Source organism: Gymnogyps californianus, chromosome 12 (assembly GCF_018139145.2).
Source record: "Gymnogyps californianus isolate 813 chromosome 12, ASM1813914v2, whole genome shotgun sequence".
Lineage (NCBI taxonomy): Eukaryota > Metazoa > Chordata > Aves > Accipitriformes > Cathartidae > Gymnogyps > Gymnogyps californianus.
In genome coordinates this window covers 11,013,076-11,027,293 of record NC_059482.1, presented here as the reverse complement: position 1 = coordinate 11,027,293, position 14,218 = coordinate 11,013,076, and the positions used below count along the sequence as shown (strand labels likewise).

Genomic DNA, 14,218 nt, shown 5'->3' with positions numbered 1-14,218 from the left:
TTAAGGGTAATGTGTAGGAATTTTCCTGCTGTCCATTACTGGTAGACTGGCCAGCAGAGACCTGGATTATGTATGTTTCTTTTTAAAGTCAAGCATATATTCTAAATTTTTTTTTTAAATTAGTTAAACTTGTGGTTTACTTTTATAGGTTTGGATTTTTTTGAAATCTGAACTATATAACTATATACAAAATTATGATAAAAATATCTAATTGGATAAACAAATCATTTTTTTATTTCCAACTTTAGCTGAAGCACACAAGGTTTCAAGATCAGAAAATGAACTCAGAAATGAAAACAAACGACAAATTGGTAAATCTTGTTTTGAGAAATAGCTATCATTGTTTTCAGACTTGATTAAGTCTGCTAAAATACAGCTTTGTGTATAGTTTGCGAAGTGCTAGGACTTTGTTTCTAATGTCCAGAAATCTTGCAGTTCAGATTACGGTAATAAAGAATTTATGTATTTAGAATGCTTTCACATAATTGCTTCTCGTGGATAACAACAACTTTGCATTGGGTCAGAATAATACAAACACAAAAAGTCAACATTAAAGAGAAGAATCTCTTCTGGTTGCTCTATATTAAGCAATTTGAATAAAAATGCAAACCCAAGCAGTATTCATGGATTTATAAACACAACAGCATGAAATAAAACCTGTTACCTTTCTACAAAAATACTTGACTGAAAAGCCACTAACATTTTAACTCTTCTTCCGAAAGCTTTTAATGACTTCTAGAAAGTCTTTTAGTACCCGAGTTTAGTACTATTATGCTTTCTGTGTCACTGCCATAATTATTGCAAGTGAATTTACAAATTATAAGCTGCTCTGACAGGACTTTTAACAGAAGTGCAGGAAGAGGATGCATGAAGTCCCAACCTGTTACCCCAGAAATCAACAAAAAACCCACAACCCACCCAAAAAAAACAACCACCCCCACCACCCTCAAAGAAAAACCAATCCACAAACCAAAACCAAACAGAATTTCCCTCTTTTCAGTTCCAGGCGGACCTTCAGCACGGAGAGGCCGCGGAGGTCACAGAGGGGGCCGAGGAAGATTTGGTATTAGGAGGGATGGTCCAATGAAGTTTGAGAAGGACTTTGACTTTGAAAGTGCAAATGCACAGTTCAACAAGGAGGAAATTGATAGAGAATTTCATAATAAACTGAAACTAAAAGGTAAACCAATTTTTGCTTTAGATTTTGAGCATGAAAAAAATGTGTCTTGCTGTGTGAATCCTACCTTGGAGAACAACTTTTAAAAGGCATATCCTACTAAGTCTTGTTTGCAGTCATTAAAAAAAAAATTTTTTTTTAAATCAATGAACAAGTAAAGTGGGATCATCGGTTTGTTTAAATACTTGGGTCAATATTTGAGTTTTGAAGGAATTTTAACCAACAAATATCATACATCATGTTCTAACAAGTCTGTTGGTTAAAAATGCAGATTACTTGAGCAGAAGTCCCAATAGTGTGAGTTTACTTTTCAGTTCTGGAAAAGATGCAATAAAAGAAAACCCGTATTTTATGTTTTCAATTTTTAATAGACCAAAAGCAATCAGAAAAACATGAGTTTGGGATCAGAACTTTGCTGAAGGATGCATGAGAGTTTCAATTTAAGAAAGTTTCTAGCATTTCTGTGGTTTTTACCCTTTTCCAAAGAAACACAGGAGTAGTTCGAATCCATACTGCCAGCACTTTTGTTTTGTTTTCTAGCAGGCTTCTGTTTTAATTACCTCATTCTCTTGTGACCAGCCACCTGTTCATTACACTGCTGCTACTATTTTTGGACAAAATTGTTACAGGTTAAAATAGGGAGTTCCCTATTTCAGTAAATGATTGGCTAAAAGCTGGGAAACAAAAGGTAGGAATAAATGGTCAGATTTCAGTGTAAAGAAAAAACACCAGTCGAGTCCCATAGGATTTGTTCTCTGGTGCTTGCCTCTTTTTCTGGATCATTTTTAAATGAGTTGACAGTTTGCTGTTGATACTAATTTTCTCAGAATAATAAAAAGGAAAGGGAAAGCTAACCATAAAAAGCTACGGAAATATTTTATGAGACAGAGTGGTAATTTTTGTGTGCGTGTTGTGGAAAGGTTGAGCTGGTTGTCTGAAGTTTATGCACAGCATCATGAGATTTAGGCTGTAAGCATTTAGGAATGAGACTTTGAGGTCATAATAGCTAGTTCTGTTGAACCCATCAGCTTCTTTTTCAGTACCAGTCAAAACAGTAAGTTGAACTTCAGGCATTATTAGGAAAGAAATATATAATGAAGTCAGTTCACGACATAGTATCTTGAATGCTGGCCCTGTGTCTCAAAGGAGGTAGCAGCAAAGCCAGAAGCCAAAGGAGAAAGGCAACAGAGATGAGCAAAAACATGGAATGGCTTTTATGAGGAATGACTGAGTGCGGCTTTTAAGTCTGGAAAGGAGGTAGCTAGGAGGTTAGAAAATAGATGGCTATCGAATCCATTCTACCACAGGTTTTTTTGTTAATTAAACCCACAGAGAATATAGAGGATATCAAACCTCCAGACAGCAGCAGCAAAACATCCTAATTTATGTGTCAAATTATTTGACTTCCACCTTAAATTTTGGAGGGGTTTTTGTATTTTTGAGCATTCAGTATAGTTTGTGTCTGTCTGTCTGGGTTAACAGTGCTGTTTTGTTTAGTATGATGGTCTGGAAGGCTTCCGTTGACTTTTATTTTCCAGAAGATAAACTTGAGAAACCAGAGAAGCCTGTAAATGGAGAAGACAAAGGTGACTCAGGTGTTGATACCCAAAATAGCGAAGGGAATGCGGATGAGGAAGATCCACTTGGACCCAACTGCTACTATGACAAAACCAAATCCTTCTTTGATAACATCTCCTGTGATGACAATAGGTATGGCCTGCAAGGGGAAGCTTGTTAGTCTACTTAGTGCGTGTTTGTGTCATAAGGTAGTGTCAGCAGTACTCATTACAATCAACTCTGAATCAAAAGTGACTAAAGCTCATTTCCACATGCAGTGGGCAAAAACAGAAATATGAAGCACAAAACTTCTTTGTGGGCAAGTGCAATACATTAATAGGAAGACATTTTTAAATATTGTTTTAGAACCATGCTTCTAGAACTTAGTGTACATACTCCAGAATATCCTTTCCAGATTTACTAAAGTGGGGTTCTTGTTTCGTTTTGCTACTAAATTACCACTTCAATTAAATCAATTATGACTGTGCTTTGGTAGTGGTTTCTAAGTAGAGTACATAACCATCTTGGCCCGTAGTGTTGTTTGAATGGAAAGATAGCATTTCAGGAAAATTAAAACTTATCTTTTGCTGTTGCCTTTTTATTAGACAAGATGATGTGGATTGCAGACCTATTTTGAATTATGGGGTGGGGGAGATTGTTTTGTTGTACTAACAGCTAGATAAAATAACTTAAGATCTGTAACTGCAAACTCTTCCGTTTCTTGTTTTAAATTGCAGACAGCTTTTATTTATTTATTTCATTGTATGATGCTGTATGCAGAGGATACAGACTGTGTCTTCTATATGGGAAACTCTTACAGCATTATTAATATATAATTAAAGATACTGTAACATACCCCTTTTTGTTGAGGTAAATGAATTGCGGTGGACGCCTAGATTCTTGCAGAAGGGATAATGTGGAGATTTAAAATGCGGTTAATGTATCATTTTTCATTTCATAGGCTTTCTGGCAGTTCTAACTAAGCCAGGCAATCTTCTTTCTGAAGTGTGTTTTAAAACAATCCTTGTTCCTTTTGTGTGGCAGAGAACGGCGACCCACCTGGGCTGAGGAAAGAAGATTAAATGCAGAGACCTTCGGAATACCACTGCGTCCCAATCGCGGCCGTGGAGGGTACAGAGGCAGAGGGGGGATTGGCTTCCGAGGTGGAAGAGGACGAGGAGGTGGAAGAGGTGGCTTCACTGCCCCCCGAGGATTTCGTGGTGGATTCAGAGGAGGTCGTGGAGGCAGGGAGTTTGCTGACTTTGAATATAGGGTAAAATATATTTAATGTTACTATGACCTGATCCACTGTTCTCGGAAACTAGTGGTAAAAAACCTCCTGCTTTTAGATTTAATGTTGAACTAGAATTTCCTGAATAGTATTTTGCAGGTATTCTGAGCTACTTAGTTGAAAGTCCATTAATGCTGAAATTGTAGTTACATAGCATCTTTTTACTATCAACAGCAACCAAAACTAAAAGCTACCTTTCTTCACATGCACTAAATATTTGTTCTATAGCTGGAGGGGGGTGGAGGGGCGGGAAGTAAAAGTTCTGCAGATTTAATACAAGTGTTAGAAATGTCAATTGCAACCATTTTTCTAAGCAATATTGTAAAATGTAAAGATTGAGAGGGAGTAATTTAATTTCCTTCTAGTGTGCAACAAACTTTTTAGAATTCTTTGTGAATGAATTGGCACAAAGCCTATAGACTTCTAAGATCCTGTATAACCCCTAAAATAGAGTAATGGAAGTTACTGAAGCATAGCAATGACCCTTTGCAAAAAGGGAGCTAAAAAAAAAAATTTGAGTTCTGTAATGTCCTATTACATGCCCTTTTTTTTTTTTTTTTTTTTTTTTTTTTTTTTTTTAACTTTACATAATTCTATCCAACAGCTGTTGGGAAAGCTAAGGCAGCATTGACTTTTTTCAGCCAGTCATTCAGTCGTTCTTTTGAACTGCGGGAGATAGGGCATAAAAGCATCAAAAGACAAGACCCCTGTCCATCCCATAGAGAAAGTGTTTTTAAAAGATTAACATAAGGACTACTGCTTTATTTTTAGTTAAATATGAATGAAGCTTAAAGTTCCTTTAAGCATTACGCACAAGCCACCATGTAAGTCTGCTAACTGAAGTATCCTGATGTACAAACATACTTTCATAATCACGTAAGCATAGAAATAGTAATTTGTTCTGCAAGAGCTATGATGGCTATAAAGCAGAATCTTCCTCTACAGTATAGTTATGCAATTTGTTGCTTTTGCAACACTATTAAGACATCCATTTCTCTGTTTCGTGTTGAAGATCTTAACTCTTCTTCCTCCCAGCCATTCAGAGGAAGGACAAAGTTAGTTGTCAGCCTCAGCTGGTAAAGTGATGTATTCTGTGCTAGTGGTATCTTAGGTGCACCTCCTTTTTCTTGGAAACAATGTAAATTCTCCTCTTTATGAAAGCTCATTGATCATACATATTATGTAAATCAGCAGAGCTCAGTTGCTTGCAAAACCAAAATCTTTTAATAATTTCAGTGCAAGCCATTTTTCTTGGCATTAAGCACGTATATTCAACTTGAACATTGGCCTGTTAAGGAACAGAAATAATACTGGTATACTGTTTAGAATCAGTAACAAATATAATTAACCAGGTTGGTGCATGTAAATGTAGGCTTTTACAGTTCTGACTGGGACAGAAGAACTTTTTCTGGTAGTTTACTGCATGAGCAGTTAGAGTTTTGCAACACAAAATCTTTGTTTTCTGTTTGAGGATTTCAGTATTTTTAATTTAAAAAAAAAAAAAAAAAAGGAGGGGGCTTTTTTCATCACAGAAGATTTCTGACTGTGCCTCAGTTACGCCTTCATTAGTTTGCAACAATTAGTCCTGTAATTTAAAGACACTTTTGGTAGCTGAGCATGAATTGAAATGAGGGGTTGAAGGTCGAAGATTTGAATTTCTGAATGAAAGAATTTCACAGCCTTCCAGATAAGTCGGAGGCGGTGTAAAGCCCGAGGATTTGTGCCACGCATCTAGTCGAAGTGACGAGCGGCTTCAGCGTGTGCCAGACCGAGGGTGTTTTGACCAGATGCTAACCTGGTCACATAGGGAGGTCTCCTTTCTGATTGCGGAAGACAGCAAGTAGCCATCACAGTGCATCTTCTCCCAGTGCTGTTGCCCAGATTAATTTGTGATTTTTGTTTTGCAAAATTAATTTTAACATTCTACTGTTGTTCCCTCTAGAAAGACAACAAAGTTGCTGCATAGTCTACAAGAAAGCTGAAACCGGGTGAACGTCTAGATCTTCTTGATCCAGAGAATTAGTTTCAATCTCTGCAAAGAATGAAGTTAATTTGCTGTATACTTGTCACCAGCACTGGGTTTAACTATTTAATTTCAAAGGGGTGTAATGCAGTTACTTTTGAAAAATGGCCATCTTTGAAAACAGTGAGCATTAAATATATTTGAGACAGAAGGATAAGTAATTTCTTATGTATAGTTAATTATAAAGCAGTACTTCGATGGAGTTTAAGTATTTTTTCATCACTGAAAGGAATTTTCTTATTACTAAACTGTATTTGATAATTGCTTCAAGTTGTAAGGACAATTGTATGCAGAAGGCCGTCGATACTGTGAGTGTTTTGATCCACTGAAGGTTGTTTTTTGGAAATCCTGTAATATCCCTTTTGAGATAGTTGTACTTTTATCAACTAGGGTGCTGGACAGTAGGAAACTTGCTTTGTCAGTCAAATATGTACACACAGTAAATACTGTTTCTTAGGCAAAGGAAACTTTTTATATAGTTGTAAAATTCCATTATATCCCATTGCCAAAGAAACATTACAAACTTTGTATAGCTGTATAAAAAGCAACTAATTTTTTAAAGAATAAACATTTTTAAGTCGGCAAACATACTGTGTTATTGCAAAAGTTGATACGCTGAAGAACACTGAATTAGTTGGTTTTTTTTTTTTTTTTCTTTAGCAGCTTTTCAGGCTTAAATGTTTGATTTTATATTTGGACTATAATGAAGATTTGAAAATGTTCTTCCATTACACGAAACTGGATACACTCTTCACTTCTCTTGCAAGAATTTGATTTTGTAGTTTCTGGCATATCACAGGATTTGACCAAATTAAGGAGGTATTTTCAAATAAGGAGAAGAGAAATTTTCATATGTCGGAATTTGCAATTAATTTTACTTAGTGATAAATATTAACTTTTTTAAATAATGGACCAGGCACACGAGTTTGTGATTCTCCTGGAATGCCTGGGACAAAAGTATGTCTCCGTTTGTCAATTCTTGAAATGTTAACTTTGTTGTAATACCTGTAGACATAAGCAATTTAAAGAATTCTTAGTGTTTGAAGTTGTTTGCATTTTGATAGACCATAGCTTGGAGACATGAAGACTCTGGTTCTAAGACCGTGAAGTCACAAATGACATAGTATGGACTTTTTGCCAATTCTGAATGACTAGTTCCAACTTTTTGATATGCTGAAATAGAAACCTGGTCATTTGTGTCTGTATGTGTATATGAAGGCCACAGGAATAAAGGGATCCAAAGATTAAAACATTTTGATCTAATTTGCTGATTATTTTTCTTTTTTTACTTTTATCTTCAAAATGTTCAGTGGTGATAAAGATGTGGAAAACTGCACTGTTGGAAAATTGGAATATTTAAAAGTGGTTGATGATAGAATCTTAATTTTATAACTTTTGTATAGCACTACAAGGAAGTATTTTGTAATTGGTTTCCTTATTAAGGTCAGGTATTTGGCAACCGTAGAAGTTAGATAATATTGTTTAGTAATGTTTTTTGCATGTTAACAACACCGCCTTTTGGGATCCGCAAATCATGATTCTGAGCAACTGTTGAGGTTTTGGGCCATAGAGGCAAGTGCTGTACTGTTGCAATACCTATGTATACTGTATGAGGTGTCCCAGGCTTATTTAAACACGATGAATTGTAAATACCAATGATACCTGCTGCGAGGGTATGGATTGCGGTCTTTCCCCCCGGACGCGGGTGAGGAGGTGGGGAGCTCCGTGCCCGGGCGGCGGCAGCGTGGCGTACCTGCAGTGTACCTTGCTCCACGGCAGTGAGGGTTTCTCTTTTTTTATTTTAAACCAGAATAAACTGTTCGATTACAAGCAGTCTGCCGGAGGTGGTTTCTTGGGAGCGACGGTGCTGTTCCGGTAGCAGGGTTACCGGCCCGCTTTCTGCTGGACCGGGCCCGAGCCGGAGGCTGCCGCGGCTGGGTGCAGCTCCCCAGGGGGCCGAGGCGGGAGGGGGAGGGTCGTTCTTTCTCCCGGGGAGGCATTTTCCGCAGGGAGTGGCTGCGGCGGAGCCGGAGGGGAGGGGAGGGCGTCCCGGGGGGAGCCCTCCCGCGGGTACCGGAGCCCTCGGTGGCTGCCGGGCCGCCCTGGGTGGGCGGGCGCGTGCAGCCGCCCCCGGGCGCGGGCGGGGCCCCGCCTCCTCGCGACGGCCGGCAGCGGCTGTGCACGGGGGGTGAGGCGTGCGCGAGCGGCCCCCGGGAGCCAATCGGAGCCGGCGAGAGGCGGGGCCGCCGCTTCCCGTCGGCCCGTGCGCGGGGCGGCGGCGGCGGCATGTCGGTGGCGTTCGTGCCGGAGCGGCTGCGCGGGAAGGCGGAGGTGAACGAGGAGACGCTGCAGCGGGTGAGCGCGGGCGTGAGGGGTCGCGGCGGCGGCGGCGGCGGCACGGGCCCTCCCGGCTCGGCTGAGGTGGAGCCGGCCCTGCCCGGCGCGGGCGCGGCCTCGGCGGGGGGCGGTAGCGGCTGGCGGTGACGGCGCGCTCCTGTGCCCTAGTTGCTGGAGGAGAACGACCAGCTGATCCGGTGCATCGTGGAGTACCAGAGCAAGGGCCGGGCCACCGACTGCGTGCAGTAAGTGAGCCCGCGCGGGTGCCGGGGCGCGCCCGGCAGCGACGGGCAGGCAGGCTCTGACCTCTGCCTGGCCTCGCGCTGCCTCCTCCGGGCCAACCCGGAAGGAGCCCCGAGAGCTGCGAAGTCCCCGCGTTCCTAACGAGAGCGAAACGCGGTTCCTGCTCTCCAGAGCTCTCCTGCCGTTAAGAAGAAAATGCAGGCGTACTTCTTAAGAGGCCTCCCAAAAATGAGTTTCACAGATCTGTAAAGCAGAAGTGCCGCTGCATGGAATAAACCTGATGCCTGCTGCTTTTTGTCAAGGTTTTTGTTCTGTGTTAATATGAAAACCAGCTCTGTTGGGCAGGCTTTTCTTTTCCCCCCCCAGTGTGTGTAAAACACTGCGTGGTTTTTACTGAAGAGTGAGGGTAGTCAGCTTGTGGCTCTGCAGCGGTTCAGCTCTTTTAAACTTGCAGAGGACCTGAATGACAGACGGGCTGACAGCGGTCGCTGTGCCTGGGCACACACTGGCTGTATGGTCAGACCAGCCCAACAGCGGAGCTTTGTCATCTCCTGCCCCTGGGCTGTTTTCTTGCAGTTCTGCATCTTTTCAGTGTTGATCATACACGGAAAGATCTTAACGTGCACGTTTACTATCAAAGTTGATCAGTAGCACGAACTTGGTTACAGAGTGCAGTTCAGTGCAGTATACTGGGCTTTAGAACAAGAACAGGATATGGAGGTGTTTGCCCTGATTTATTATTTTCATAGTTTGCTATTTCTTTCCCTAACAGCAAATATTGGTCAGATTACAAAAGCGACTCTTGAAGTGTGGGTAGTTTGGTAGAAAAGAACACATTTCCCAGACATTATGTTTCTTCCTCTCCTAGGTACCAGCATATCCTGCATAGAAACCTCATTTATTTAGCTACAATTGCTGATGCGACGCCACCCAGCACACAGAAGACTGTAGACTGACTGCGCGTACCTGGACATGAGCAGTGATGCTTTAGGAATCTGTAGAAATACTTAGTTTAGAGTCCCATTTTGAGAGCTGAGAAGGCGTGATCTTGAAAGGCAGGTAAAAAGTCATCCATACTTTTATGTTAAAAATGTGAATGTAGTTTTTGATGTAATACTACACAAGCTTTTTCCCCATTACTGTAAGCAGAACTTCAGGGTGGTAATTATCGCACTCCCTTTTTCCCTCTGAAAAACTCCATGTAGTATGCTTCTGAAAATAGCCTGGTTGTCAGGACAGCACTACCAGAGATGCCTTTGGAGGACTCTTGCAGTCTCACTGGAGCAGACACTGTTTCATGATTAAGGTTGTATAATGATAGGGTGAGCATTTAGCTAGGTAACTTCTCTCTACCTCCAGCAAGACAAAGTCAGTCATACATTGCAATATATATAAGCAGTAGACTGTTTTGTGTCTTGTATCATAGAAATTGTGCTTAGTAAACTAAAGATGTTCTTTGTAAGTTGTAGTATATTCTGATTAATGTAACATGTTAACAAAGGAGCAGCTCAGTGATTTAGTAAAATACAAATGTTAAATTTTCTAGGAAAGATGGGACTGTTGCATAATTTAGAGCAATTAAGTGCAAGGGAGAAATCGAGCCTTTATTTCAGTGAGAAAAGGCTGTGTGTTTGGCCTAGTTGTGTCAAGACTTTTCCTTTTTGCTTGAAATGCTCTGTACTGTAGACTCTGTAAACAAGTAAATTCTTGCATAATCAAAATGGATTCCTATGCTTCCTGGGTATTTGTCAACATTTATGGTCAGCTGTATGCTTGTGTACTCTTATCCAGAAAGAGCATAGCTTACTTCTACACCTCAGATAGTGCAGTTCAGGGGCACGATTAACATAAGCTAAACTAATAGCCTTGCTAATAGTTGGGGGGGCAGGGAGCAGAGAGGAGTTTTCTTCTTGCTCACTACCATCAGAATTTACTCTGTGATTGCTAAAAATTCAAGTAACTTGGTTTTGGCAATGTTCATCTGCACTACTAGTTCACAGACACTGCTAAAGCATTTTGTGTATCATGTTCTTCAGTGCAATCTACTTGAAGAAGTAGCCTTAAAGATGCTTCAAAATTGCACAGTGCATAAAGTTCATTTTTATATGATGAGTCAGTAAGTAGGCAGTTGACAATTTTCAAACTGTTAAATAATCCCATGTTAATGAAATAAGACCTCTGTTTACAAACCAAAGTTACAGTTTAAGGTGCTGCTTATTTTCAGCAAGGTGCATATTTTAAACAGGTATGACCTATTAAATGTATATCTTTAATAAAGCAAATAGTTTACTTTTACAGAAGCTTTAAAATACAAAATGTACAGTTCCAGTTCAGAAGCATTTGCTATTCACAAGAAGCACTGCAATAAGGGTAAGTTAACTAAGCACCAAACCCTTGCACTTGGCAGTGTAAGTGAAGTTTAATGGCAAGACTCATTTGCCAAGTGCAACAATTCTTAAAATTACCAGTGTTCAGAACAATCGGAAGCAAAGGACAGAGTAGCACCTACGTGGTCAAAATGCAGACAAACTTTCTTTGTTTTCGCAATTCACTTATGTAGGTCCAGAAACTTGCCAGCATTTGTAATTATGAATAAACTGCAAAAACTACAGCAATGTATTTTGGCACTTGTTAGAAAAAGTTCAAAATTAAGCGTTTTCATTAACTTCCATTTTGGTCTTAGTATGAATAACCAGTAAGTACAACCAAATTTAGGTTTTAATATTAGATCTAAATGACAAGATTTAGGAAACTCCAAACCATTCATCAAGTTAAATAACCACTAACATTTTCAGCAGAGGGTTTTCAAAATTATAGTAGTACAGACCAGTAACAATTTACAGACAGAAGCCACACTGATTGTGCAAAGCACATTACTGTAAAAAGTCTATGTACAGCAAACAAATCTCTGTAAACATGGTAAGTATGAAGTTTCAGAAAACATGGTGACAATATCATAAATACAGGCAACATTGGCATCCTCAAACAGCACAAAAGGTAACAATCTGGGCCTGCAAATATAGCCCGTCACCATACAAACAAAAAAGGTGGATGGGTTTTAAATACCCAAACATTTAATAGTTTTAGTGTTGTGTATACTTTTTATTTATATATATAATGTATTTGTTTTTTGGTATCTTTAGATATAGATGTACTTAGTTTGTAAAAACAAAACCAAATGTGCTTTATCTTCATTGAAAAATTATGTAGTTAGAACTAATAACCCATTTTACTAGTAGTTAACATATTAGAATGATATGACTTAAGAAAAATACAAAAATAAGATTAATACTGTCAAAACTCTTATACCAGAAAATATTGTGGTTTTTAGACTCTTTCAAAGATGAAATATGAAAATTTAAATAAGCTCTAACTATATAAAGAATCTTCTGTAATCTCAATTAATATACAGTGGGATAGCTATACATATATTTACCATTGTTCTTCAATTTTTAAGCACCAGTCACTCTCCCGGATCCACTTTGGTTGGAAGATTATTCCTAATTCCACAGGTTCACTTAATGGCACATATTGACTGCAAATAATTACTTTATCCTTTTAAAAAAAATAATGTTCTTTTAACTAACTGCTACCCCACTTTCAGTTTAGTATCTTCTGAGCCAGCTCACAATTTTTAATCAACTGTAGCATCTGAAATAAGACTTTAAATATATGCAAGTAGTCTTTTAGGCTATACTTTCACACACTTAAGGAGCACTGTGTGGATAATGCCTTTGGCCAAATGAAGCAGTAAGAAATGGTGTATTGATTTGGAAACCAGTGTCATATTATCCACACAGATGCCGTCTACTTTAAGCAGCTCAGATAACATTTGTGTCACAAATGTTGAGTGGTTCTGCTGATCTTTACTTAGAGTAAGGAAACTATCACAAAACTCAGTTTCGCAACTGTTTCTGCAACAGTTTCATAATGAACTCACTGGTGTGGCACACAAAAAGCTGCTGTTGCACTTCATTTAAAAAAAGCTGCCACAGGCCATTTATGGAGAATACAAAGGCTTTACAGCTTGTCCATTATAAATTTAAACACAAACAGTGTTGAGCAAAGTGACCGCTATATATTTGCTTCAACATATTCAATGTGTTTCAGTAAGATGTTTAACTATAAATCTATATGAAAAATAGCTATAAAATACAGTGTTTCTTGTATGGTAGTCCTTCACCAGTTCTTTTAAAAAAAAGGTTTTGAAAGTAAAGGCAATATACACATTTTTAAAAGCATTTCTACATCACAGTTTTGGGCTGTTTCATGTACATCAAACAAACATATTGGCCATATTTGCTCAGCACTGTGAATCAGAATTCAAGAGTTTGTATATCTCACCCAAACCCCCTCAATTCCATATTTAATGGGATAAACAGGATATAGCCAATACACAATTGTGAAACAAAGCGTATGTAATTTATGTTTGGCCCTGTGCTGCATTTTCCAATACGAAAAGCAATTAGTACTGATGCAGGTAAGATGGTCTGCGTTCGTGCTTTACTGGAAAAGATTTAAAGCCCTTATTCATCTGCTTGTGCTGGGAAGCCTGTTGTTGTGATTGCTGCTGCTGCGCATAGGCAAAGTTAGAGGAAATTCCTGCTGCTGGAGCACAGTCGTTGGCTGCGGCCCACATGGGCGACTGGAGGATCTGCATCGTGTCGCTCCACTGGCTGACAGGGCTGCTCACTGGATACAAAGACGAACTCTGACTGGGTAGCGTGTTCGTGACAGAGGACGTATGCTGCCAGGGTGCCTTTGGAGGCCAGGTTTTGGTTTTATTATCCTGAGAAACCAAAATTAGTTGCGTTTGGGGGTTTTTCGTTTTAATAGCAAAACACTTCTTTTTGGAGACGATGCTTAACACAGCACCTTAACCCCTCCTTAAGACATTTTCGGAAGATTAATTTATGTTTGAAAGCAGAATTGATGCATATATATAGCACTCTCAATTCTTAAAATACCTGCCTATTGAAAAAACTTTTGATTTGCTTCAGCACATTTGCTTGACACATAGTAGCCCCACTCTAAGGCAAAATTTCTAGCGAGACAGGTAATACATCTGGTGATACTTTAGTTGTCTCTGCACAGACAATTAAAATTGACTGTGTTGCCTCTTAGCTTAACCTGAAATCTTTGTTTTTGTGATAATTTCTGCTACAAGGGAAAAAGATAAGTGATTTCCAATTTTAACATTTAAACTTGGTAACTTTGATGAAAGCATCTAGTACTACTTGAATGCAAATGGTTTGAGTTTTAGCTGAGGTAAGCAATCGAGATACGGATGCTAGGCCAGTTGTTTTCCTAATGTAAACCACCCAAAATGCAAACAGGAAAAATGACTAAGCAAAGCCATTTTCAGCTTACCTGATTACGGTCATCCGCTGCAGAAAGGAGAGGTGGTGATGGTAGCGTACTAGGTTCCTGTTCACCACTACTGTGTTTTCTGCCCAAAAGAAGAGTGACATTTACTTTTTTTTTTTTAAATGAGGTCGCCCACATTAATGTGCCACTGGCATATCCCATTCTGTAGTTTCAGTCTGTCATACTTGACAGCCTAGAATGTGTACTGATGTTTCATCTTTTT

At 39.3% G+C, this 14,218-nt stretch overlaps 3 protein-coding genes across 14 annotated transcripts in view; 2 read left to right on the top strand and 1 right to left on the bottom strand.

Moving 5' to 3' along the window:
* The window catches only part of LSM14A (LSM14A mRNA processing body assembly factor), a 21,338-nt gene extending 13,454 nt beyond the window's left edge, over positions 1 to 7,884 (top strand). For 4 of the 11 annotated variants that reach the window (XM_050903823.1, XM_050903825.1, XM_050903820.1 and 1 more), the window contains 5 exons: positions 249 to 311; positions 1,001 to 1,180; positions 2,716 to 2,887; positions 3,779 to 4,007; positions 5,968 to 7,884. In XM_050903823.1, coding sequence (XP_050759780.1) covers positions 249 to 311; positions 1,001 to 1,180; positions 2,716 to 2,887; positions 3,779 to 4,007; positions 5,968 to 5,991 — 668 coding nt within the window. In that variant the 3' untranslated portion in view covers positions 5,992 to 7,884. The remainder of the gene's footprint in view (positions 1 to 248; positions 312 to 1,000; positions 1,181 to 2,715; positions 2,888 to 3,778; positions 4,008 to 5,967) is intronic. The other 7 variants (XM_050903827.1, XM_050903821.1, XM_050903829.1 and 4 more) reach the window with 4 other exon arrangements.
* A 436-nt stretch (positions 7,885 to 8,320) lies between these two features.
* On the top strand, positions 8,321 to 10,353 carry SS18L2 (SS18 like 2). The gene is made up of 3 exons (XM_050904068.1): positions 8,321 to 8,403; positions 8,554 to 8,630; positions 9,497 to 10,353. The coding sequence occupies exons 1-3, from the start codon at positions 8,335 to 8,337 to the stop codon at positions 9,582 to 9,584; spliced, it is 234 nt and encodes a 77-aa protein (XP_050760025.1). The 5' UTR covers positions 8,321 to 8,334; the 3' UTR covers positions 9,585 to 10,353.
* Positions 10,354 to 10,556: 203 nt separating this feature from the next.
* GARRE1 (granule associated Rac and RHOG effector 1) overlaps positions 10,557 to 14,218 on the bottom strand; it is a 62,918-nt gene continuing 59,256 nt past the window's right edge. For both annotated transcript variants that reach the window (XM_050904009.1, XM_050904008.1), the window contains exons 13-14: positions 13,999 to 14,077; positions 10,557 to 13,417 (exon numbers count right to left, since the gene is read on the bottom strand). In XM_050904009.1, coding sequence (XP_050759966.1) covers positions 13,094 to 13,417; positions 13,999 to 14,077 — 403 coding nt within the window. In that variant the 3' untranslated portion in view covers positions 10,557 to 13,093. The remainder of the gene's footprint in view (positions 13,418 to 13,998; positions 14,078 to 14,218) is intronic.